Source organism: Bombus pascuorum, chromosome 10, assembly GCF_905332965.1.
Source record: "Bombus pascuorum chromosome 10, iyBomPasc1.1, whole genome shotgun sequence".
Taxonomy (NCBI): domain Eukaryota; kingdom Metazoa; phylum Arthropoda; class Insecta; order Hymenoptera; family Apidae; genus Bombus; species Bombus pascuorum.
The window spans coordinates 12,537,471-12,562,465 of NC_083497.1; the positions used below are offsets into that span (position 1 = coordinate 12,537,471).

Here is a 24,995-nt window from a genome sequence, read left to right on the forward strand (position 1 = left end):
ATAAAATTTCCTTCAAATTAGATATCTTGTTCGTTCTTATGTCGATTATGTCCGATAAGAGAAATACAACATTTTTTAATTGAAAGTAAATCAATATGATATTTCATTTAATTACTGATTTTAAGCCAGAAAGAAATTTTACATTAAATGTAAAATTGCTAAGAGATATATTTACATTTGCAATAAAATTTTGCAATCCATTAAGATTAAAAGCAAATACCGATTTACTTTTGATATTTTGAAACCATTGTATCTAATAACTAAAATAATTTTACAACATTGTTCGCGAATTAAGTCTTAAAGTATGGGTATATATATTAATTTTGCAAGACAGATATAAGATTTGATGTAAAATTATTTAAGATAGAAAAGGAATTGTATATAGAAATTGACGTAATTATTTATTTAGACCCCTGGCGTCTCTCAAATTTCAAACGCAAGACATTGTCAGTTATCCTCGTCTCTCATCCCGATTATTTAAAACTCTGGCCAACATAAGCACACAAATCAATACCTAATATTCCACTAAGTTTAGGTATGCTTATATCTTTAAAAGGACATTGAAAAATCGCATATGCTAGAATATCTGTTGATTACACTGTATACGTATCTCTTCCTTATTTACAATCTCCTCTGTTAACGAAACTGTTTTGGATCGTTGTTAAGAAACTAACAAAAAGATTACGTGGACTGTGCGCGTATCGAGTTCCACTCTGCGTGCATATTGATTATTCTAATTGTTAGTTATGCGTAGCGCGTGCTGTGTCAAAAAAGAAAAAAGAGAATAAAAAGATAGGGAAGGAAGAAAATATGAAATACAAGTTCGTTTCATTTAGTCGCTGACTTTGACTTTATCAGCGTTGGAAAGAAACTATATATATCGTAAAAATAATACGAACGAACAACAAAAGAACACGTTTTATCGCTATTTTAGAAATAATCCGGATAAATTCAAACGCGAAACTGCTTTACGCGGCAATATGCATTTCTACTATCGTTACGAAAAATGAAATCCTTCCGATCCTACAGACATGTATCGCTTAATTTAAGAATTGAAAGTTCGATCGAAATATGTATATCACGCTTTGTACAGAATAATAGAAAATTGTGTACATACATAATCATTTTCACTAATAATTATAATGTTATGTGCGAATATGTGTGTTTAATGAAATTATACATATCATCCGTATGTATGCATAACGCCGCACATGAATAATATTTGTTACTTCTTTTTACCAATAATATCAAACGATATTAACAAAGTTACTTTTCTCGAAATATCATTAACGTTACGACGAAACGTTAGAGATCGTATCTCATTAACTGAAACGCAATAGTCAGAGCTGATTTTCTATCATAACATTAACGAACGAATAATCATGGTAAGATGTTAAATCGTTTAACACGATATTGTTTCGTGTCTATCGTAAATTCGACTTTTCGTCTCTCTTTGTGCAAAATGTCACGAGATTCGCGTTAATTTGATTTCGTTTCACTGTTCTCTTAAACGTACTTCATAGTGTCGAGAAATAATCTCGTCTCCTCTTGACAACACGTTTTAGCGGTGCTAAGTTGCCTGAATGAAGATATGCAGTCAAATATATATATATCGTAACGATTTCATCTGATTCACTCATATAATGTTTACAATTATGTTTGATATTGCAACATTGGCGCAGCGAGGTTGGGATGATGAGCCGTATTCATTCTTAGAGCGGAAATACTCTTGTTGTACCACTCGTCCTCGGCTGACATGCCTGAAACCAAGTAATTAATTAGTAGATAAATCGATCCAGCCCGCAGATTCTTATCTTTAGCTCCGAAACCAAAACAAAAAGGTAATTTTCGTTGAAACACGGAGTTGATCGATAATCAGATCGAACGTTAAAATCCTTTGCTTATAAAAAATAGGAAATCGTCTTCTTTTCCTTTCCATAGTTTTGATACGTCACCAATGGCAATAATTATCGCGATGATAATCGTCGCGAACGTAAGACAACGATATACGCGGAATATTATCTTTTTAATACGAAGAATTTATTGATCAGTTGTAATAAGTTAAATAGCCATTCGATTTAACGCGAAAAAGGAAGACTGACAATGAGATATCCATCCACCCTTTCCCATCGGAAACAGCCCGACGAACGAAAGTAAATTTCTTTTCTCTTAAGAAAGCAATCCGGTGAATCGATTTAATGACTTTTCCAGGAGGTTCGTCGTAATCGTTAATCGGCCGATTTGTTATCGCATTAAGACGTTAAATCGTTATAAGAGCCAGAGATATTCTCCGAAGATCTACGCTGTATACCGAGCGAAAACTCGAACACGGACACCGGCATAGACAGCCAATTCGCGAATAGTCTTGATTCGATTTTAAAGCGATATTCCATCTTGCGCCGGAAATGATGTAAGACGGCTTTCGAGCGGAAATAGAGAGAACGTCTTGGACCGAACGAACGAACGAACGAACGAACGTTCGTACGGATGTCCGATTCCTGTCATTTCCGGTCTAACGTTTTACCAAGTCATTTAATAACTTTAGACCAACGCCTATGATAATTACGAAAAGAAAAAGAAAAACAAGCGGATGTTTTCATTTTTATAGAATCGAATCGGTTCTAATATTTTTCAGCCTTTCCCTCTTTTATATTTCTGCAAATGCTACACTTTGTAATTGGACACGTAACAGCGATAAATCTATAGCATCGATGGTAATGTTACGACAGCAAATCAAATTTCGAATTAAACCAAATACATTTTCTGATTATACGAATTAATTCTGCAACGATTATTCTTCGTATTTCGGTAGAGCGTCCAATGTTTGGATATAACGCCGGTTCGCTTAAGCTACGAAGTAAAATATTTCTAATTATAAATTAACTGGCGAGTTAATGAAATCGTAAATCGATTAACAGGCTATTATTCGAATAGCGCATAGTTAGAGATCACGTGAACTCACCCATCGCATCTTGTCTCATACCAGTAACTGCAGACATATTCGACGCTGAATGTGACATAGAAAATGGTTGTGTCATACTTGGATAGGACGTCGTACTCATCTACATGTAAACATAAATTCACGTATAAATTAACTACTCGTTACACAAGCAAAATACGACAGTATAATTTCGTCGTATCGTTTAAAGGGCATTTATCGATTCTTCTTCGAAATAAATAAAATCAAACTTTGTTGTTCGAAAGATCGTAGTTTAAATCAACGTACAGGATACGAAATAATAGTGGAAACTCGTTATGGTGGAACGATAGTTTAGATTGATAGAGAGAAGAGGAATTACAGCTAGAAAGGATAACGGATGAAAAAAGATTGGAGCAAGTATCGGTAAATTTTATCGTGGTACGTCAAACATGACTTCGAAGATCGATTAAGAGGATCTCGAAGCTTTTTTATCGGCAAACCGATACGCTCGACGAATTATTGGCTTAATTAAACCGGTAGGCATTCGGTAATCCGTCCGACCCAACTAATCAGTCGAAATGCAATTTAGCTACATCGACCGATAGTGATGCGCCGGACGCACGCTCAGGTGCACTTCAATTTAATACCTCGGTTAAAATCATTAACGAGAAACGCATCGAATTCATTCGTAGGGATACGATACGTTGCTTGGTAGGCGTGACGCATCCATTGTCAGCGTTAACGATTTTCGTTTTTTTCTTTTTTTTTCTTTTTTTTTTTTAATATACGTAAATACGATAAAAATATAATGAATTATATCGCGATCGAAACGCGACAATCGATTTACACACCTTGAAACGTTACTCGTATTTTATCACCTACGTACCGATACCTAATATCTCGGTTTTTAGCGTACGTGGAACTATGTAAAACTATTTTGAGAAAATTTTCAACGGTAACGAAGGATTTCGATGGACGATCTACGTGTTTCAGGTTTCTTTTCGCAAAGCAATATTAGCATAATAATTTTCTTCTAGTCTTTTAACAGATCATCTGTGCCGTCGATCCTCGTGATTTCTTATTTTTAGTTGCAAGATATTTTACGGCACTGTTTTGCGGAAAAAGGCCTGCAACACCTTATAAAAAGTACAACTTATAAGAAGATAAAAGCATCGATCTGCAAAGAGAGATCTGAAAAGAAATTACGGATGAATATTTTAGAGACGAATGACTTGCCTGAGGGTAGCGGTTTATTCCATTTATGCTATTGTGAGGATGAGGATACGGTTGATAACCCCTGCTGGCACCTGGATAAATATTCCTCATCATGGCACCTTGGCAAGCAGGAATCGGAGTCAGGGCCTTCTGAAGTTGCTTCTCTTGCTTCCGATACTTCGCTCTTCTATTTTGAAACCAGACCTACCGATGCGAAGAAAGTGCGATAGAATTTAGGAAGATTCTTCGGAAACCTGAGTAAAACGTAAAGTATTGTATCAACGTTTTCCTAACGTTCGCGAAAGGTGCAACGGCGTGAGGCGAACGAGCTCGTTAGACGAGTCGACTGGAAGTTTCGAAAATATGTACGTTGGAACTGGTGTTCTGGAATCGAATCTATGAGAACGCGTTAATCAGACTGTAAACGAGGGGGTGGCGGGGACAGGGGGCATTTCTGTTCTCTATCGTCGGTCGCTGAGCTATTCCCGCTTTTCTCGGACTCACCCCGAGGTAGAGTAGTTTATCTATCGCCATTTTGCATCGGGCAATTTCCATTGTTTCGCGGGATTAGTAAACCCATATTGGGGGTTGCCTGAACCGCCACCAGCGACTCCCCGGCATGCACACCGAATCCCCGAACCTCCAACCGCCACCCTCGAACCCTCTGTCGCCCTCTCGACCCTCCATCACGCCTACAACCCCCTACCACCCCCTCCCCCTTCCACCCTATGGTCTCCTTCTTCGTTTCCCCTCTCTTCTCTTCTTCCGGGTTCTCGTGATTCCCTGCCAACCGACCCTTTTCCAAGCAACCCCCAGAAAGAGAAAAGCCTCTCCCCTGGTTGGGGTTGACTTGTTTCCACCCTCGTGGTGATGTTACCAGTGCCTCCTGATTGGCCAATGCCACGACTGTGACGTCACTCCAAGCTTCCTCATTGGCCAACATGTTTTATCGACATTTCTACTGTGCACCGTCTCTCCTCCTCTTCTCGCTGTCTCCCTCGTACACTCGTATACACGCGCGTAGACACACACACACACGTACACACACGTACGCATGCACACAGCTATAGTCTCTCATTCTCGGTTTCTCTCTCGTTCTTGCACGCTATCGCATGGCGAAACGAGTGACACACGAGGGTGGCTCGATCAAGCCTGGTTTTCTCTACTTGTTCCCTATCTTTTTTCTTCCGTTATTTTTCTCTATTTCCTTCTGATTTGCTGCTCCCCGTATCGCGTCTCTTTTTGGTCCGTTTCTCTCTTCGCGTATTTCTTGTCTATTTCTTTCTCTCTCTCTGTCTCTCGATGGAAGTACGATACGTAGTTTTCGAAGCGTAGCTCGCAAAAACATCCGCGCCGATGATGTTCCGGTGTCCGTAAGAGGTGGGTCAAAGGGCTGCAGAAGATACGCGAGAACGTACGACGAATGGAAGCGATGGAATTGCCCGGCGAAAAATTGTCGGGCAATTTGAATACCGTGGATTTTCTACCGTTGTGGGTGTAAATTCAGAGTACCGTTGGTAGAGATAAAGAAGAAGGAAAATTATAGTTTACGACGAATGGAAGCTGAACGAAAGAAGTCGAACGCGATGGTCGTTTAGCTGTGCGAGTTTACGCGGTCGAATTTTGACTCGAAGTATTTCATCAATCGCTGAACGAAACAAACCAGCATCGTACTATAAAAATTACTCTGAAACATAAGTCTTGTATATTTTTCCACGCTGCATCGATCGCATTTTTACCTGTACAAAGTGAGAAATAAAACGCGTTCGAAATGAGACGTCAGACGTTGCGATGAAAAATATTAAACCGTCGCTGCGCCAGTATCTTTTTCTTTCTCTTTCCATTATTAAAAAGACAGTCGACGAACTATTCGTAAAATGTCATTACTATGGTGTATTGGATTGATATAAATTCTTTTGTGAATTAAATCTGGAACACAATGTATCGGCTGTTAGGCAAAGAGATTGTATCGATAATTTCAAAAAGGGACGCGCGTGTATACGTACGTGTATATCTGGCTATACCTGCATCATTTTAAACTGCACATACGGAAATCACGGAACAAGCGAAGCACCACGCATAACCAATTGCGACCCGCATTTGAATTCATGGCACATGAGCCGATTTGCACTTGCACAAAAGATACTTGCATCCGAAATAATTTGAATTTACGTGTCACCCTGAGTCATTAGTTTCGCATCGAAGTTGTCGTAGTTGTCGAGGGAAGGAAGTGAAACTTTCGTTAAAAATAATAATGCCGTAACAAAGAATAATTCTACTTTACATTCCATCTATAACAATGTACACGATTTTAACCAGCTACGATCCTGTACTATTAAAATAATAGTCCCTCGATCGATTTGTGACTTTATCGATTTAAGAGTTGGTTCAAAATATAGTAGTTCTAAGTATCTTGCTTCGGGTTATACACGAAATATATATGAATTTCCAGAGTAACAAATTTCACATTCCTGTTACTGCGAGTCTTCTATCGGTTTCGTATTTTATCAATTTTTAATAAGACTTTGCGCCATGTACGTTTATACGTACGTAAACGATACGCATATGTATATTTCCAAGCCATAAATGTTATATATCTTACGAGAAGATGAAACAAAGAATAGTATTTTTTTTTTTTTTTGGAAAATGTAGAATTTTAGAGAATCCGTGCCGTGCGGAATAGTTTTATTCGTATACGTTTCCGATACGATAGCTTCCATCGAAATATTCCATCGAAACGTAGATTTTCGAAGCATTCTGTTGGAGAATACCGCGCGTCAAAAAGTACTGCGATTCGTTTATTCCTTTTTAAGGCCTTTATTTTTGATTATGGCGATGTACTACTCTATGATAGAGCTCCGATCTAAAAGTCAAAGTTCAAAGTATTCGAGTATGCATCGCTGCAAATTATATTACCCAGCAAATATAACGACATTTCACTTTGCACACACACACACACACACACACGCAGGTTAATACGTGCTTGCGAATAGAACAGGCCTCGAATCCATAAAAATGGTAGCTCTAAACGTTATTAATACTGCTGGATGTATTTATCAAACGTATCGGCGAAAAGCGTTTGTGAATATCTTGAAAAAAAAAAAGATCGATAATGAAACCCGGTAAATCGTCCCCGTTGTTATTTCTCGCGTCATATTAGTAAAAATATTGGTTTAATCGAAAAGAAGAAGTAATTCGAAATGCTAAAAGCGCGAAACTGGATTATCTTACTCCTGCTTCTTTAATACCTTCGCAGGTATCTTTTAATCGAGTCACTTACGTGATAAATTGTATCACGATCAAAATATCTACTAAATCAATCGTTTTCCAACGCGAATAGTCCGATACGTTTACACAAGAAACAACAAACCGCATGGATCGATGCGTTCAAAATTATACGATTTAAACAAACGTATCGCAAACTTTGTATAATCTCTCCGTAAGCATCTACGAAAAATCTAATTACACCGGAGTGTGTCTGCCTGAAAACCATTCGACTCGTCGCTGAAAGTTGATGCGCGAAAGGCATCGAACAAATCGGTCGAAAGAAAGGTAATTCGTGTATGTTTATCCGTAGATAAATATACGGATGCGTTTAAGCGACTGGGTCTCGTAAACGCGGATCGCTCCTTTTATTTACAACTCCTCTGAAAGAGCTTTTTGCGAACATACTTGCGCGCGTCCCTTAAGGCGCGTACCCTACAAGAACTGGAAAGCTAAGAGTTGGTAATTCAATAACCGTGCTCTCCAATCCTCCCTTTCTCCGCCCAGCTATGTTCTGCCGTAGAGAAAGATAGCGCCAGAAGATGGGATAGCGAAAGTGCAGTTCTCTCTCCCTCAAGGGTAGAGAACAGCTCAAAATGTCTGCTACTTTGAGAACCACGACCAAGAAAACTATCCTTCTGTATACCTAAGAGAATACACTCCGTACTCTGATAGCTAACCCACGTATAGAGACAGAAAATGGATCCCGAGATAATGGATTACTCTCTGCAAGAAAATATACCTACTACTACTTTCTTCTTGCCTCATCGCCTACTTTTATTCCCTCGTACGCGTACACGTACACTTTGTCGAACGAACGTTCGTGGATCGTAGGCTGCGGGTCTTCTACCCTTCGATTTTTACATTTCTTCGTCGGATCATGTCGAAACTACAGCGCGTCTCGATAATTAGATCGCGGCTGTTTGCGATATATTTTCCTGGACGCTTCTGGATTTCAAAAATGCCGATGTAACGTAGAGATTTGTCTTATTCGTTAAATATCAGAACGAGAAGTTTACTTTGTTCTGTATGTTCGTCGAGATTGAGATTTTTTTTTAACCGGAACCTTCGCGGTGTTTTTAGTAATATAAAAGTATCTTAAAACTGATAGATTCGTAATTCCGCGTGGAAGATGTACGAATCATTGTCGGAGAGAGAAAGGAAGAATATTTCGCGAGCCGCGAATGATTTGACTAGAAACCGTAAAATAATAAACGCAAACGCGAGTTTCATTCGGAGTGCAGCGATCTAAAAAGGTATATTCCGTCCGATGATAAAACGAGGAATGTACGTTGGTAATTTTTTATTTCGCTCGTCAGTTTTTCTTATTTCCTCTCAGATAGGAAGTCAATTTTCTCGTAAAACGCCCACTAGGTAGGCTTCGATCGGAAGTCGAATCGAAGTAAAAAGGTCGAATGAAAACTTAGCTAACTTAATATTGGGTCTCGGATTCACCTTTCTTTTTCCTCGAGGTAATGGGATTTCTTGTGCGGTGATTCGAGAATTATTCTCTTACCACGATGCTATCCTTTTTCTTAACCGTTATCATTATACCGTATTACCATTATCAATAAAAAGAGAGTTTCTTGGTAACGCGTGATTGGTCGACCAAGTATCGCGTCTTAAAATCGCTCTCCCATGAAAAATAAGAGGATTAATCACGCCAAAGTGCATAAAATGCGCGTAACGTGTGTATAAAATATCTAAAATAAGGTGTACTCGTTATAACACGTGACAGAAATCTCAGCGTAGTTTCTAGTCTCTTTTAATTATTTCCATGATAACGCGCATTTCCATAAATATCCCTAGTCTACTTATATAAACATAAATATGAGAATTCGTCGTTCAAAATAAATATTACGTATAAAAGGTCCAACTGATTTTCTTTCGCCAGTATGAAAATGTCGATTAAATTGCAATCAGCTTTCTACATTCTCGCGTGTTTCACCTCGTTCCTCGTTAGGCAAAATTCTGCCGTTAGCATTTGGACAGGATAGCGAAGACGCGGAGTATCCATCGCGAAACAGGGGTTGGAAAGACAAGACAAGACAAGAGAAGAGAAGAGAAGAGAAGAGAAGAGGAGGGAAGAAAAGAGAAAAGAAGAGAAGAGAAAGATAGGGAGCCGAGCCATAGGGGGTTTGGTACCCTTCGTACGGTTTCCCTCTACTTTTCCTCATCTTCTTACTGCTCGTCTCGCAACGGAGGAAGAACCTCGGCAAGGCCGAGACGTTTCAGATCTATCTAGGGTGGAGAAAATTCAATTTAAAATGGCGGCTCAGATATAATGGCAGCCTCCGGTACAGCGCCACCCAACCACCCTTCCTTCCCAACTCATCTCAACTTTGCCACCGCCGTTCCCTACCTATTTCTCTTTCATCCAAGAGCACCCTGTTCGCGTGTCGCCATCTTCCAAAATACAAAATGCCGTAGCTACCACGGCAGCCTTCAAAGAATTCCGTAGCATCGAATATTTCAATGAAATAGAAACGCGCGTTTCCTCATAATTTCCAACTTCTTTTCCCAATTGTTTAACGAAGCGCAGAACCTTCTCCTTTTTCAATGGTTTAACAGCGTAGAACAAAGGCTCGTTCGAATTAATTCGACCAACCTGAAACTCGTTTATTTGTTTCATTGTTATTCGTTTGGCTGCAGATATTCTTCCTACGTTTCTATCGTCCCTTCTCGATCCAGCTACAGGACGTCGAGTAATCTCAGACGTCTCCGAGTCTTCGAAACCGATGGTTTAGTCGGTTCTAACGTACGCCGGAACGGTATTCACAGCAATTTAAAATATCGTAGACGCTATAGACGAGAAATTCGTCGCTAGATATACATACAGAACGTAACGTGTACTTTCATTCGACTGTGAAATTCGATTAGCGAACTTTTAATCCAAGTTGAAACTCCACTGTAAAGTTGTAATTCTACCATTTAACTTTATGCTCTTATTTTCTTTAATCCCAAAAGAAATAGCGTATAATGGTTTATCGCGTTCTATCCGTTCTTAAAAATACCTACGTATAATATTCGCGAAGGAACGATCAATGAATCGTGAATGTTATCTATTAATTCGCAATGACGCGTTTAAACGGAAAAGAGGATTAAATTTAGGAGCAACCTTATCGGTCTTTCTCGCTGAAAATATCAGATAGAAACGACAACGTACAAAGCACGATGGGCAGTCTGTGTGGACGCTTATACTAATTTCTACGTTCGCGAACACGATTAAAAAATCAAACAGAGACTTTGACTTTCCTCTTTTTAACGCCATTCGATATCTGAAAAAGAAAAAGAAACGAAACAAAAACAAAAAAGATAGAAATGACGATACTTGGTGTAACGCAGTTAAAAAACGAGAATAATCCGTCGAATCCGAAAGCATCGACGATTTGCTTATCGTGTTTTTCCATCCGTCGTCTCCATTTACGATCTGTTCGACGTTAACCGTCGCGAAGGGACGCTGGTAACGGGAAAAGCTGCGAGCGATTGAAAAAAACATCGAACGGAGAAATTAGTGGAAACGGTCGGTGCATCGATGTTTCAAAAGTTAATGACTAGAAACGACGTTTCAAGACCGGCTTGGATACTTTTACATTTGAGGCCGGCAAATGAACGCGTTCGAAAGTCTCCGCCGCATTGGTGAAGCCACTTCCTGCCTGGTGGACACTTTGTGCATGGATTATAACCAACGAGTAAAAGCAAAGCAAACCGCGTTTTACTTGGCATCGCAGTTTAACAGGGTTAAGTCACCGCGGTTCCTGGGCTTTTAACTCAAACAACACCGTCCTGCATTATATATCAAAAGAGCGAAACGCACTGGCGACTGTTTTAATATGTACCGCTGCAGGATTCGGAGGGGCCAGCGGCGGCTCTGCACCAGCTAACGCGAATCCTTTGCCCGGCTACAGTCGCCAGAGTTCTCCGTCCTGTCCATTCTTTAACGTTGTCAAAAACCGCACTACTACCCTCGAATCTGTCGCGTTTCATCTTCCAGCTGACGCGTTCGCTCCTATCGAACGTTTACCCTTCCTTCTTTCGCAACTTGTCGATTAAACGTAGATCGTGAGCGTTCCTTGATAAAGCGATTAAGCGCGTTCACGTGGATACGTAAGGGTACGGTGTCTGATATTTTGCGTGTCGATTATTTCCATACAGTCGATATGTCTTTTCTTTTTTGGTGAAATCTTATAATCGTTTCGTTCCAGTGAAAAGTTCGTGTATGATGGCATTTCGAGAGAACTAGAAGAAAGAACGTATACGCAGAGAGATGCGGTTTACAGTATCGTTCGCAGAAAGAATCGGAGATAACAGTTTCATTTACCAGCTCGACGATGCTTCGCACGAAACAGTGGCTGGATCAAAAAAATGTACAAGGTTTTAACATGACCAGCTTGTTCCTCGGATTCGAATCCCATAGAAAATCTTCGGGGAATATTTGGGAGAAAAGTTATCGTATCAATAGGCGATATAATCGCATTAGTGAATTATCAAAGGTGGTAAACGAACCGTAGGCGTCTATCGATAAAGAAACGTTACAAAATCTGATTTTCTCAACACCGAGTTGCATTTTCCATGTAATTTGAAAAAATGGCAATTGTACGAACTATTAATACGGATACAGCGAAGAAATTATCGTCAGTTTTTATTTTATTTATCGAAAAAGCGCGCGGCTCTATAGAAACCTCGCATTTTTGTTTTCTCTTAAATTATATTTCTACGTGATTTTTTAAATCAACGTTACTTGTATCGCTACGATCCATGTACATGTACGTTTCTTTCCTGGTTTCCCCAAAATGGTTACGAAGCTCGTTAGAACGAAATAATTATACAATTTTACCAAAAAGCATCAGTGGCTTTATGGAAATTTCGGTCACTGCATTGCGAAATACAGTGGCACGCCAAAATACGGCGCTCCGAATAATTCAGCTATAAACTGAAACATATTTTCTGCGTTACTTTCTCGATATTTTCAAGAAATCGTTCACCATACTTGGATATGTTAACGCGTTCACTGCGATACGAGAAGCGCAGAGCCAGGGAATAACAACCGGGCCGGTCGATGATTCTAAAACAAAGGGAGCGAAAAAATAAGAAAAGGATTTGGTATAATATTTTTTCACCCCTGGCTGTGTTTTCGAAAAAATCGACTTTGTAGATTTGACAAAGTATGCTTCGATCTGGCTAATTTCGAGGAGTTTGAACTAACTAACGTCTGGAAACAAGTAAAAAATGTAGAATACAATTTTTCCATACGATGCTTCACTTTCGAGAAAAATAAATTTAAAACTGTATTATGCGCTAAATATTTTGAAATTTCGTTGACATCGCATCAGTCTCTAATCCTTTTATTCTCTGTCCATTTAATATTCGGAATAGAGACGCTTCCTCTAAGATAAAAATATTAAAACACTCGAAAAGTTGGTCGTTTCGAGTCGTTTTTTTCTCATCTTCGTTTCAAACAAAATTTCCCCTAGTCTGGAATAAGCTACGAGCCTAACTTTCGTCGATATCGATAATTTCGTATCTGCTATTTCCCTATTTTACAGTGGATATCAGAAAGTTTGTCCGAAACGCCTCCGTTTCCACTGATTGACTCTGCAACCCCCCGAAAGACTCGAGGGTATCTTGGATCGACATTTGCGCGCGTAATTTCATTTTGCCACCCTACACGCGTCTTTGATTCGATTATTGCATGACTCATGGCCAAAAAGATCGACGCACAGAAAATATATATGCGAATATACGTAACGTTTCGCGAGAAACAACGCGTCAAATTTTTTCGAAGACCATCGGAAGTTAAATGGGGAGAAAATTTCGTGGGATACATCGTCGAATTTTATTATCGAGGAACAAATTTTCGAAGGAAACGTGCGTCGCTAGAGGATGCAATTCGCTTGATCAACCCTTGGAGTTTCCAAGTTTTTCTTCTTTTTTTTGTTAATTTCTATGGGTAAAATAAATTCTCGAATTGTAGGCAAATGGCAATTGTAGGGGTTCGTGGGAACTGGAGCCAAAAATGATTTTACGCTAGTAGTCCATTGGTTTTTACAAAAACGCTAGAAAATATCCTAGTCGATTCCACAAGGCTGATCTTTTTCCAATTTCAGATCAATCGTTCGAAAAATTGAATGCTTAAGAGAAAGTGAATCGAGTAGTTTCTTATGTTTTCTGTTTCTTCTTCGTTACGAAGCTACGATACTCACCTGAATTCTAGCCTCGTTCAATTTCGTGGACCTCGCCAATTCCTCTCTGCAGTATATGTCTGGATAATGAGATTTTGCGAATGCCGATTCCAATTCTGCCAGCTGCTCCTGCGAAACAATTGGAAGGCCGTAGTGAAGCCGATCTGAACTACCGGCAGGAAATTTGAACGCTACACGAAAGATCTCGGGGATCGAGGTAATCGAAATTTCGTTATCGAAATATGTGTAACGAGTTTATCCGTAAATAATCCAGCTACCGAGAATCGTAACAATGGGTGCAGACAGTCGCGAAAAACGGTGCAACGAACGAATCGATTCTTTTTAATTAGAGGAAACCTTAAGTAGAAAATCGTATCAGGCTTGGGCATTGTTTCGAGAAAATATTTGGAAAATGATTGCGCGTTTAAACGATATGTCATCCGATTTGGCTCGGATCTGAACTAAAATTTTGTCAAATTTATTTTAATGTTACTGCTAAATCTATTATCACGATCAAAATCAAATAACAAATAAATATAGTAGTAAATAAGGAATAATTTATTCCATATTGTGACAAATAAATTATTTAATTTCAAACGAATTAATTCGATTTTCCGTGTGTAAAATACCGCGTGAAATACTAACACCGCTTTAAAAATTAATTATTTCTCAAACGACTTTAGCAAATAATTTTTAAACATGTAATGTTATTTGAGAATATCTCTGATTTTATTTTAGACGTTATTTTAAAATAATCATGCGTTGGTCTATTCGGGTATTTGGAATAACCAACTGAATGATCATTGAAAAGATATGTGGCATGATACTGGAAATTACTTTAATTAAATGTATCGATATGTTGAAGAAACTACGCGCAGGTAAAGATCTCTTTGAGAAAACGGCGCTTCGTACGCACGCGATAGCAACGGTAATTAATTAAGAACTTTTGTACGCGAGAAAAGATCGGAAGCTTCGAAAATATATACGTTTTTCTCTTATGCGCGTGAACGTGAAGTTAATGTAAAGTTGAGAGCAAACCTGCGTAAAAGTGGTCCTGTGCCGTCGTCGAGCGGGTGTTGGACAACTGGCGGTGGTAGGTGTATGGCCGATGTGAGGACTCGAAGCACAAGGGTCGGGTTTTAACTTTTTAAAAGCTCCTTCCGCGCCTGAAATTGGAAAAATCAATTAAATTAGTTTTCATTTAGTCAACCTATCAAAATTCATTTCCGAAAATTGAACCGTTCGAAGACGAAGACTTGCTCCAACAACGGAAGAATAGTCCCATAAGTTCCAGTTAATAAAAACACTAATTTTGTTATTGCATCTTAGCTCTCGTAAAAATCAATTTTATCGTGTCGTAATATTTCGTTGCGTAGCTGTCGCGACGATAGACAACGAAATGAAACCTTTTTATCCGTAACTCTCTGCTAAATTATATCCCGTGAAAAAGGAGGAAAACTGTCTGAATATTTTCGATAATATACGTCGTAACCATCGATGGCTAAGGAACCGCGTACGAATCGAGAGAACGATCGACACGAGGTTGCAATCTCGATGTAGAAGTCTGCGTTCGTCTTGGTTGTTTCACGGTATCGGCTTTATGAACGAACATACGAACGTACGGTCGGGGTAACGGTGGCGAGCGAAGTCCCTCGCACTATGCTAACTTGGTTAGGGCGTTAATGACCTAATCATGTTACATGCTGATTCAATGTTCAAGGATGAATGCTGTCCACTTTACATACCTTGCCTCGTTACCCGGTGAACAGTGAAACTCGGTCAAGTTCAGCCAGAAGACGAGGCAAATCTGCGCGTTATGATCTGTTTCTTAGCGAAACCACTAACACGATGACAGCGTCTATTTCATATACTTATTTGTTGCAAATCGACAGTGAATACTTGGTACGGATTTTGATCGTTGTACGTTTCACGAAACTTTACGCTAGTATAACGATACTAGTTAGAAACGCTCGGCGATCGAGGTAAGAAGAAAGAAGCCGAGACTTGGAACGACGACCTTTGGCGATTATGGAACAACGCGTAACGATGACTCGCTTATGACCACAACAGATGTCGTGATTACGTCAATTTTCCGTCTACTCCGATATTGCCATAGACATTAACAATGACAACAAATTTTCGACCAGGTGCGACAGAAGTAGTACACTAAGGAAAGATACTAAAGTTCTCGTGTGTGCGAGATGTAAGATGTTACAGCATGAATGTAAAAAATGTATAATATGTCGAAAGGAGTAGTTGAAATAACAACAAGTAACGAAACATGCTCGATATTATTCAAAATTCCTTTGGACGTCGCGTCTTGAATATAAAGCGAAAAATATGACTAGAAACCTTACATTTACATTTTTTCTTCCAAGAAAATAATTTAATTCTTTTATCGTTGAAAATCAAACCCTCGTTTATTGTCCATTTTCTAAAGCAAATGGCTACCTTTATCACGGATCAAGATAATTGGAAAAGGAAGAACCATCGTAGTTACGGTAGCTCTACGACTATTATCCGTCCAGAATACTGTATTCGAAATAATTACCAGCGATTTTAACAAGGTGAACGAGCTGACAAATGACACGATCTATGGGATTATTAATAAGGCAGATCCCTGCAGCTTTCGCAGCTGTCTTCCATCGGCATCTGCCACCAAATTCCAGTTAACGCGAAAAGCTATCCCGTCGCTGGCAACATTTTCGATCGATCTTCACTCCAATTGCAAATCTCTGTCCCTCGATGCTACGCAATCTTTACAACTCTCGGATTTCATTTTTACGTATTAACGTATTAACGAAATATACCAAACGAATTTCGACGTATCTCAAAAAGCGAGAAACACGTTAGTTACGACGTTTCAACTAAAAAGGGACAATTTATATGTTTTAACACATTCCGATACTTATACAACGATCGCGTTAAACGCGATTGCTATATAAAATGTCTAGTAAATAGCAGAGAAAGTCTATCGTCCGTAGGAGAAGCTGACTTTCGGTAAGTTCGTTCAGGTAGTAATATTAAATCGTCTTTTTTGAAAACAGAAACGGAAACCGTCGTTTGTAGTAGAGAAATTTCGCGGGTTCGCGTATTAAAAGGGGCTAGGGAATCGCGCGAAAGACCATCGCTTGAGTACTTTTAATGCCGCGGAGGACGCAGAGGGTTAACGACATTAATTTTTCCCTCCCCGTTTCTCTCTCTTTCTCCGCTTCCCTTCTTCCATCTTTCTTTTTCCTCCCTTCTTTCGCTTAGCTGAACGTTGCAGAGTTTTCATTTGCATTAGAATACTACGGCAGTTTCATCTGGTTCCTGAAAAGTCTGACCTTCAAGGGAAAAAACAAAACGCTGGACGTTCTCCACTTAAATTGGACCCATCGCGCGAAAGTCATTACCGAATAATAAGATCCACAGAAATGTAATAAAATTTTACCGTGCGACCTGTTGAACCTCCTATCTTATTTTTAATATTTTCCACCCTTCCAATATTTACAGACGCATCCGATCGCTCGCATGGTTTGCTAGAGAATTCTACGTTCCACGAACATCGTCCAAAATGTGATCCCGAATAACAACAGTTCCCAAGTAACAAAGATACAAATGCATCTTGAAAAGTTCACTTTATTTCTAACTTTGGTATATATGCCATATATTTTTCAACAAGATCACCAGCTTTATTTGAACGCTAGTCGTAATGTTATACGAGCTTTTGTATACCTTCGTCATAGACCTTCGACGTCACAGTTCGCACGATCATCGCCCCACGCAGTCCTCTAAATCATCGTTTCTTGTGGAGCGTTATAAAGGCAAAAACTTGTCAAGTTTTGCAAGAAAGATGGTAATCTGGCTCGTTGGACGCGTCTATCGTTTGCGATAAAGTCGCAAACACGTTCTTGCGCTCCACTGTAACGAGAGACGGGCGACACCAACGCTTACGATCGCATACAGTTTCTCTATCCTTATTGAATTCCCGCACCCATCGTCTTACCAATGATTCATCCATAACTTTATTACCGTAAATTGGCGAATTCCAATTTGGAAGAATGTCTTCGGCATTCGAAAAGCGCATCGGCGGGATTTTCAATTCGCGTCGGCGTTTCAAACGCGCGACGCAACGACGATACTAAATATTTAAACAGAACATTTGTCGTAACTCGCGTCGATGTACGGACGAATTCCATACGCAGTTCGGTCGTATTTTCGTGGTATGAAAATTTTGGCTTTCCGCGGAATCGTTATTCGAGTCTGTAATTGATTTGATGCTCAGAGATTCCTCGGAAAGAGATCGCATTGCAAATTATGCACGTTGCTTGTTCGTTTTAACTATCTGGTAAAAACGAAACTAGAAACGACCAGTTTGTCGCGAAATCTTCTACTCCGCGATGGAAAAACGTTAAACTCGTTAATGATAGCCAACAGCTGGACTACATGGAATTCTGGCACTAAGTACAAGTTACTGTCAATTTATAGCAAGAGGGAGGAAGACAGAGTTCTGTTCAGCATTTCGCTTCGATGACAAGACTCGACACGCGTCTACATCCAACGATTCGAGTGAACCCCATTAGCACACCCTTGGTGCTAAGCTCTCTGAAACCCCACGAGCACATAATAATAGCCTATAGAACAGGTACCACCATATGGTCTAGTCCTGCACCCCATTGTCAACACTATAACCGATCTTATCGACGACGTACGTGTGTACTCGAGGCTCAACAAGCGGAAAATTCATCTATATCGAGATGACACGTTGCCCATTTTTACCTCCAAATCATCCTCAACGTCTGTATCTCTTTCGTTCGTGATTAGAGGAAACAGACAAATAACGTCAAGCCAGATAAGATCGTGTTATACGCTACCGCTCATATAAGTATCCGGATACTTTAGCCTATTTGTAGTAACAGCAAATGAATGCTAGTAAGATACATAAATTGGCAAGAAACTAGTGGCTAAATATTTATCATCCTCTTATAGAAGATTAAAGATTTATCCTCGTTGCGTATAAAGTTCATCGATGTATCTATCGTTTTCCATAGAAATTTTTATCAAACCCTGTCTTCCTAACATAAGCAAGTGCGCGAATACGTAGCGTCTTCTAAGCATCGGTGTGTATCGCTTGGAAGATCGTTCTCCAAATATTTTACTTTTACTTGTCCGAGTCGGTCGTGAAACGAGTGGGCGACTCGAAACATACGGAATGGAAAGACGAGTGAATTCAGAGCGATACTCACCAACGGAAGAAGTAGCCCCGACGCTGCTCCTTCCAGGCGTCGCGGCTGGTGTCGGCGGGCTTGCTTCGAGACCCTGGTGAACCCCGTAAAGGCTGAAATCTTGCTCGTTCGAGCTCGTGCTGCTACACTTCCTCTTCTCTTGATTGTGATTCAAGTGGAAGCTCTCGTTCTCGACGAGTCCGACGCCGAGCAAACCAAGATTCGGCCTCAGTTCGTCCATCAGCTTGTTTTGACCGCAGTTCGCAGCTGCCGCCGCGGAAAAGTTCAACTGCCTGCTAAAGATCGCAGGGAAGATGTTGAACTGCTGATGATCGAGGCTGAGGGCGGTCGTCGGGAGCGATGAACCGCCACCGCCGCCACCGCCGACGGAGGTGCCCCCGACGGAACCGACGCCGCCTGCACCGGGACCCCCGGTACCTCCAGACAGGTCGTTAGCCAGGGTGATGCCGGGTTGACCTTGTTGAGGTCTCTCGTACCAAGTGCTCCTGTTGTTCTTTCACAACCTACCAAGACATCCTCTGTCGTTCCCCTTCTAGAGGCGGAACCACGATCGATTTTTTCCGATCTTTCGCACTCTTCTCTTCTCTGTTTCCACGAAATCCTAGATTTTCCCAATTCCTCGATCCCTTCCAAGGGTCGATCCTGTTATCTAAATGTCCTATCACAGGCTCGTCCTGCGCTTATCTTACTCGTCGATTCCTTCGACGGACGAGTCTCGCTCTCTAAGTCTCTTAACGCAGATTGGTCATAATTTCCGATACCAGATCCTTCGATTCTTTGCAGCGACGAATCCTACGCTAAGGGAATTAGGAAATTCTCTCAACAGACCTGCTGCGTATGAATTTTACGTTCTTGGATACAGACGAGAGTACATCCGACGAGGAAGCTTTGTCTTTGCAGCTTTAGAGTTGCTTACTTTCTTCGAAGCTTCTCGCTTGAACGCGCTGAGAGATCTTTCGATTCTTTATTCGATCCTTTCCGGAGCGATCGTTCGTCGTTGCTTTTAGGAACGACCTTTCGTTCAGACGTCTGTCGTTACGTCTTTAAGCGATACGGTTTTGTATATCGATGTTCGAATTGGAATTTTCAAACGTGTACTAACATGTGTTGATGACGTTTCGAGCGTTCGATTCGATTCGCGAAATCACATATTTACGTGACAACGCGTCGAATCGTTGGTGACTCGAAGCAACGATCGCGATGTTTACTTGCGAGCAAGAATTCAGAGGTAGGTTCTCTGAGACTTTAAAGTACGCGTAGTCTCTGGTGGACGTATAAAGGTAACTTGGTGATCTTGGTAATTTTGGTAATTTTAGAAACAGTTATTTCCGTTCACACATATTCGAGAGTTTCACTTCTTTAACACAATATCGGCGACACTTTTCAGAAACTAATCTCGTTTCGACCGTGAATCCTTCCAATTCCAGCAATCGTTTCCCCAACGATTTTCACAGTTTTTTATCCCCAAGGTTGTAACGTGTAAGAGTAATTGGGATCCTTGCTCGGTTTGCGAAATCATCCAGAAGTACACTAATTTCACGTTTGAAACTCTATCCTGATATTTACGTATTCGTCGGAGCGTTGGTCTTGCAAATACAAGATCACTATCCTTCGTAGTCTTGCTGCCAGTTAGTAACTTGCGATAGCTGTAGAGATGGCGATATCGTCCTTTCGTGATCGCGAGCGACAGCGTACTCTTATCGATCTTAAATCCTGGTAGGCTGCTTTTGACGATCCGATTGATCCAAGTTTGCGTCCGGGTGCGCCAATGTTCACGGGGAAGCGTCGTAGCGTCGAATCCCAACGATGTTCTCGGAGAATCCAGCGACGTTGCGGTCGACCCGACGAACGAGAGACAAAAGGGAAAGAAAGCGAGGAGAAAGGAGAAAAGAAACGTTTCGTTTGCCCGAGAGACGCACGTGGATGTTGGATGTCGAGCTAGGAAAAAGAAGAGGAAGAAGAAGGAAGAAGGCGAAAGAGAGAGTGAGAGAGAGAGAGAGAGAGGAGAGCGCGGCTGGTTAATGAGAAGCGGACGTTACCGCTACCGTGGCCTCGATTCGAAATTCAAATCTTATTATCTCGTCGATGCAATTAGGTGGGTTAGAATTGGAGGGTAGAAGAAGGGGGAGGGGTAAGTATCACGAAGGCAGCAGGGTATGCCCTTGAAAATTGAAATATCGAAATAATTGCGGAGAAATGGCGCGCGCCCGATCGAAACCGCGCGGGGAACGAGATTCGTGGAGCGTCGCGAGGACACGGACGAAGAGTGGACGCGGGCAAAGACGAAGGTAAGGACGAAGATGAAGACGAAAACGAGTACGGATACGAGCACGAGGACGAGGACGAGGTGGAAGCGTCCAGGATGACTCGCGCCCTTCCTTCGTACCGTGGTACGTAACGCGTTACGTGGAGGAAAAAGCCGAAACGATAGGAGAGTCGGCCGTGTTAGAGGGGCGACCGCTCGCCGTGAGTTCTTGTGGGATTCTGTCCACGAAATGCAGTTATCCCGGTGACTCTGCGGGGGGACAGAGAACGTTTAGAGGGGCTGCTTCCATGGTAGGGGGTTGTTGCCTGTAACCAGCGCTCCCTTTCACCCCCGTGCTCGGTCGGGCAACGAAAGCACGAGGTTCTCCTCGCTTTACCCTATTGGATGCTCGAACGATGCGTTACCCGGACAACCACCAATCCTGGCATGTTCTCCGCTGCTCCGTCTACCCCTACTTCACCCTCAACATGGCGGATCTACCAATAAAAATTCCTCCGGAAAATAGCCTGCGAGCGATTTTCTTTCTACCTCGCCATCTAGCTTTTCCAACGACTCACACAAACGTCTGGCCAATATGTGCGTTACCACTACTGCCTGTCCGCGTGGGACGTCCCTTTCTACCAGTAGACCGTTCGCGTTCGCACTCGCCTTTCTCTCTCCGCCTCGTCCTCGTCCTAGTCCTCGTCATCGTTCTCATCGTTCTCTGCCTCCTCCTCGACTTCGTCGTCTTCTCTGCTTCTCCTTTTTTCTCTTGCCTCTTTCTCCACACCCTCTTACCAACCCTTAGCCTCCCTTTGCCACTCTCTTTCACCCTACCTCCTTTTTCCTTCTTTGCATTCGCAGACCCGTCTTCCTTTTTATTATCCCGTGGCAGATAGCTTTTTTAATTCTTTCTCCCTCCCCCTCCCCCCCGTTTTCGGTATTTGATCGTAACGTACACGCATACGGCTGACCCAACTAGTACGTGTGCGAGTCGAGAAACTCTTCGTTTCACGGCCGCGTGAGTCGTTTGCCTACGAGCTGAGTTCGACACGAGCTTGTAACGAATAGAATAGGTTTTTCAACGAATTTCCATCCCTGTCTTTGTATTTTGCGCACAGCTTTTCGATGATTTGTAATTCCATGAACGAGTCTCTATCCTCTCTCGAAACCTGCGTACCGTACATGCGAACTTTTACTTCGTTTCTTTTCGTCTGCTCTCTCGTTCAATTCTTTTTTCCCTTCTTCCTACGTCGTCAAATAAATTTTTTCAACCTCAATTTTCATTATTTCGTTGTAACGTTAAATCCATGTCCGATGTTTTAATATCGTTCTTTCGCCGAATTTCTTCCTAGCAATTTCTTTATTTATCCTTTGTACTCTTCCTATGGTTTCCTCTTTGAATATCGATATTTGCTCGCGTCGATGATTTCTTTTCTTTCGTTCGAAACTTATACTTTGTTCATACTTTCCGGTAAAAACGTATAAACAGTTGCTTCTCCACGAGATTCTCTTATCTTCGAACGTAGACACGCGGTAGATTTTTACTCATTAACCAAACACCGATACCTTCGGCGTCATCCGGAACGATCCACGTTCTCAGACGCGTCTACGTCGAAGGTAGATTCTCCTTTTTCGACGAATGCTCGCGGAACCCTTAGACTCGTCTCCTTGACGCCCTCCTCGTTCGACCCTCCCTCAAAACGAGGCGCCAGGATTCTCTAGCCCAAGGGTGAGCTCGAAGAAGCATGTAACCAGAGAGTACGAGGAGGGTTGCTATAAAGGAGGAACGTAAAGTTTCGAGAGCTTCAGCGTCTTCAAAGTTGCTCGAACTCACGGAAAAAAGTTGGTCATCGTTTTCGTCGCGATAGCAAGAATCAGCTCGTTACTCGCGTTGCCCATATTTAGGTCATCCTTCCTTTCACGATCACCTTGCTGTCTTCCAAAAAAGAGAGGCGAGAGATACAGGCAAATATCTGTTTTTCTGAAAAGTTATGCTTCGTCGATAATGTAATTATAATTTTGAATGAAAGTTTCGGTAAACGTACAGTAGCACGCCAAAGTACTTGAACGTACTGGCTGTAGAAAATATTTATCGTATATATCGTGTTATATAAAACATGGTGAAATTTCATTGACGCTGTGCCTGTATGCGCTAAATAAATAATATTTTTATTTCTACTAACTGTGGCAAATGTTTTAATATATTAAGAAACTTTCCCCGACTTTAATAAGCGTAACGTGGATACTGGAAAAGTCAGAGAATTACCAACAAATATAGACTTGCTCTGTTTCTCTCGCATGATTTTCAAACGGTATCCGTCTTTTCAATAATTTGCGAATAAAACGAATCGATTCGTCACGGTCGGGATATATCGATTAAAATAAATATCCAACGACAGAAAATTATCGCGACAGGAAAAAAGCATTCCTATGTATTCATGGTACAATAATGTTTCGTTCTATTTAATAGAGCTGCTGTGTACACTAACCGTGTATCGCATCAGCGTAACATAATTCAGTTACATAGTTATATTGAATATTTTAGCCGCAACTCCCCATGCTTTGTTTTACCGCCTACAATTCCGTTCGACGATGCAAAATTTTCAGGAAAACTCGTCGACATGCATCGAATGTCTGAAATGTGCAACGTCGATAAAAGCGTACGTTTTGTCAACGTCGTACAAAAGATGAAGTATCACGCTGAAGGCCGGCAATTTCGTCTCTTTGAATCACACTTTGAAAACAGAACGCCCATCGCGCGTGTCGCCGTTTTTCAAGGCTGCAATTTCGTCGACAATAGTTGCAAAAACTTACGGGTGAACAGAGTGAAAAGTCGGCCAATTCGAGACCAGAATTGTCCCCATTGAGGTTTCGCTTATTCTATCGATAATTATTCATTCAGTCCTGCTTGCCACGCTTATGATCTCCGTTAACGTTCCCATGAGTCGAACAAAGTTTCCTTCGATAACCGCTGTCTTCTTTTATGTTAACGATATTTCACGTTTTTCGTTTCTGTCGAACGAGTGAAATAACCACGCATATAGCACGAAAAACGTATATTTTCACACAAGAGTGTGATTTACCCGCGTCGATCAATTCTATTTAAAGAATATTCTCTTTTCTAATCCTGTTATTTGGATATTATAATCGATTAAACGGTGATAGATATTTTTTTACGACTCACATAGCACCACTTGTTTCTTATTTCCTATAATATTTGATAGAAAATGATAATTCCCTTGCAGAACAGTATCATGGAAAGACAAGCGAGTTTATCGCTGCTTTCGCATCTTATCGATTAAGTAGGGTAGTCGGATCACCCTTATGAAGCACAAACTGCATATGGTCCATGTAGACCGTAAAGTCGGCTTTCCAATCCGTAAGATCTGATCTAATCTAAGCGGTCTACCCCTTGCAAATTAAATCGGTGAAACGGCGACTATGTACAAACAGTGGTTTGAAGTTACATACAAGTCCACCTGGAATTCGAGTACAATTTCATAAATAGTATGCCAACTATTTCTACGTAGATCATCCTGTTGTGCTTAAAAATACATGACCACTTGCTTGTTTTTGACCAAAAAAAAAAAAAAAAGAAACACTAATAATCCAAACTGAAATGTCCACATATTTATACGATTTTAGTGCATGTTCATATTTTACGAGTTAGTTTAACGCAATGCTATGATTTATTAATCATTAATTAGTATGAGTGCCCGTGTTAAAGAGAAACGCGTAACATTCCAAAATTGGAATCCTGTCGTACCTTAAATGAAAGAAGAACTGGGATTAAAAAAGAGAGTAGAAAATGTCACAGTTCAAGAATACGACGTTCTTTTGACGTTATAATGTATCATCGATCGTTGATAAAAATTGTGCCTCGATTCAACCGATAATCATCCGTTGCCCATATGGGAGAACCACCCACTCATTTTCTC

At 40.9% G+C, this 24,995-nt stretch overlaps 1 protein-coding gene across 1 annotated transcript; it reads right to left on the minus strand.

Annotated features, from left to right (window-relative positions):
• Window positions 1-595: 595 nt before the first annotated feature.
• Window positions 596-21,956, minus strand: LOC132911101 (homeobox protein unc-42-like). Its single transcript, XM_060967503.1, has 6 exons — window positions 18,810-21,956; window positions 14,620-14,747; window positions 13,603-13,710; window positions 4,157-4,339; window positions 2,963-3,062; window positions 596-1,760 (listed from the first exon to the last, which is right to left on the minus strand). The coding sequence occupies exons 1-6, from the start codon at window positions 19,027-19,029 to the stop codon at window positions 1,654-1,656; spliced, it is 846 nt and encodes a 281-aa protein (XP_060823486.1). The 5' UTR covers window positions 19,030-21,956; the 3' UTR covers window positions 596-1,653.
• Between the last annotated feature and the right edge of the window lie 3,039 nt (window positions 21,957-24,995).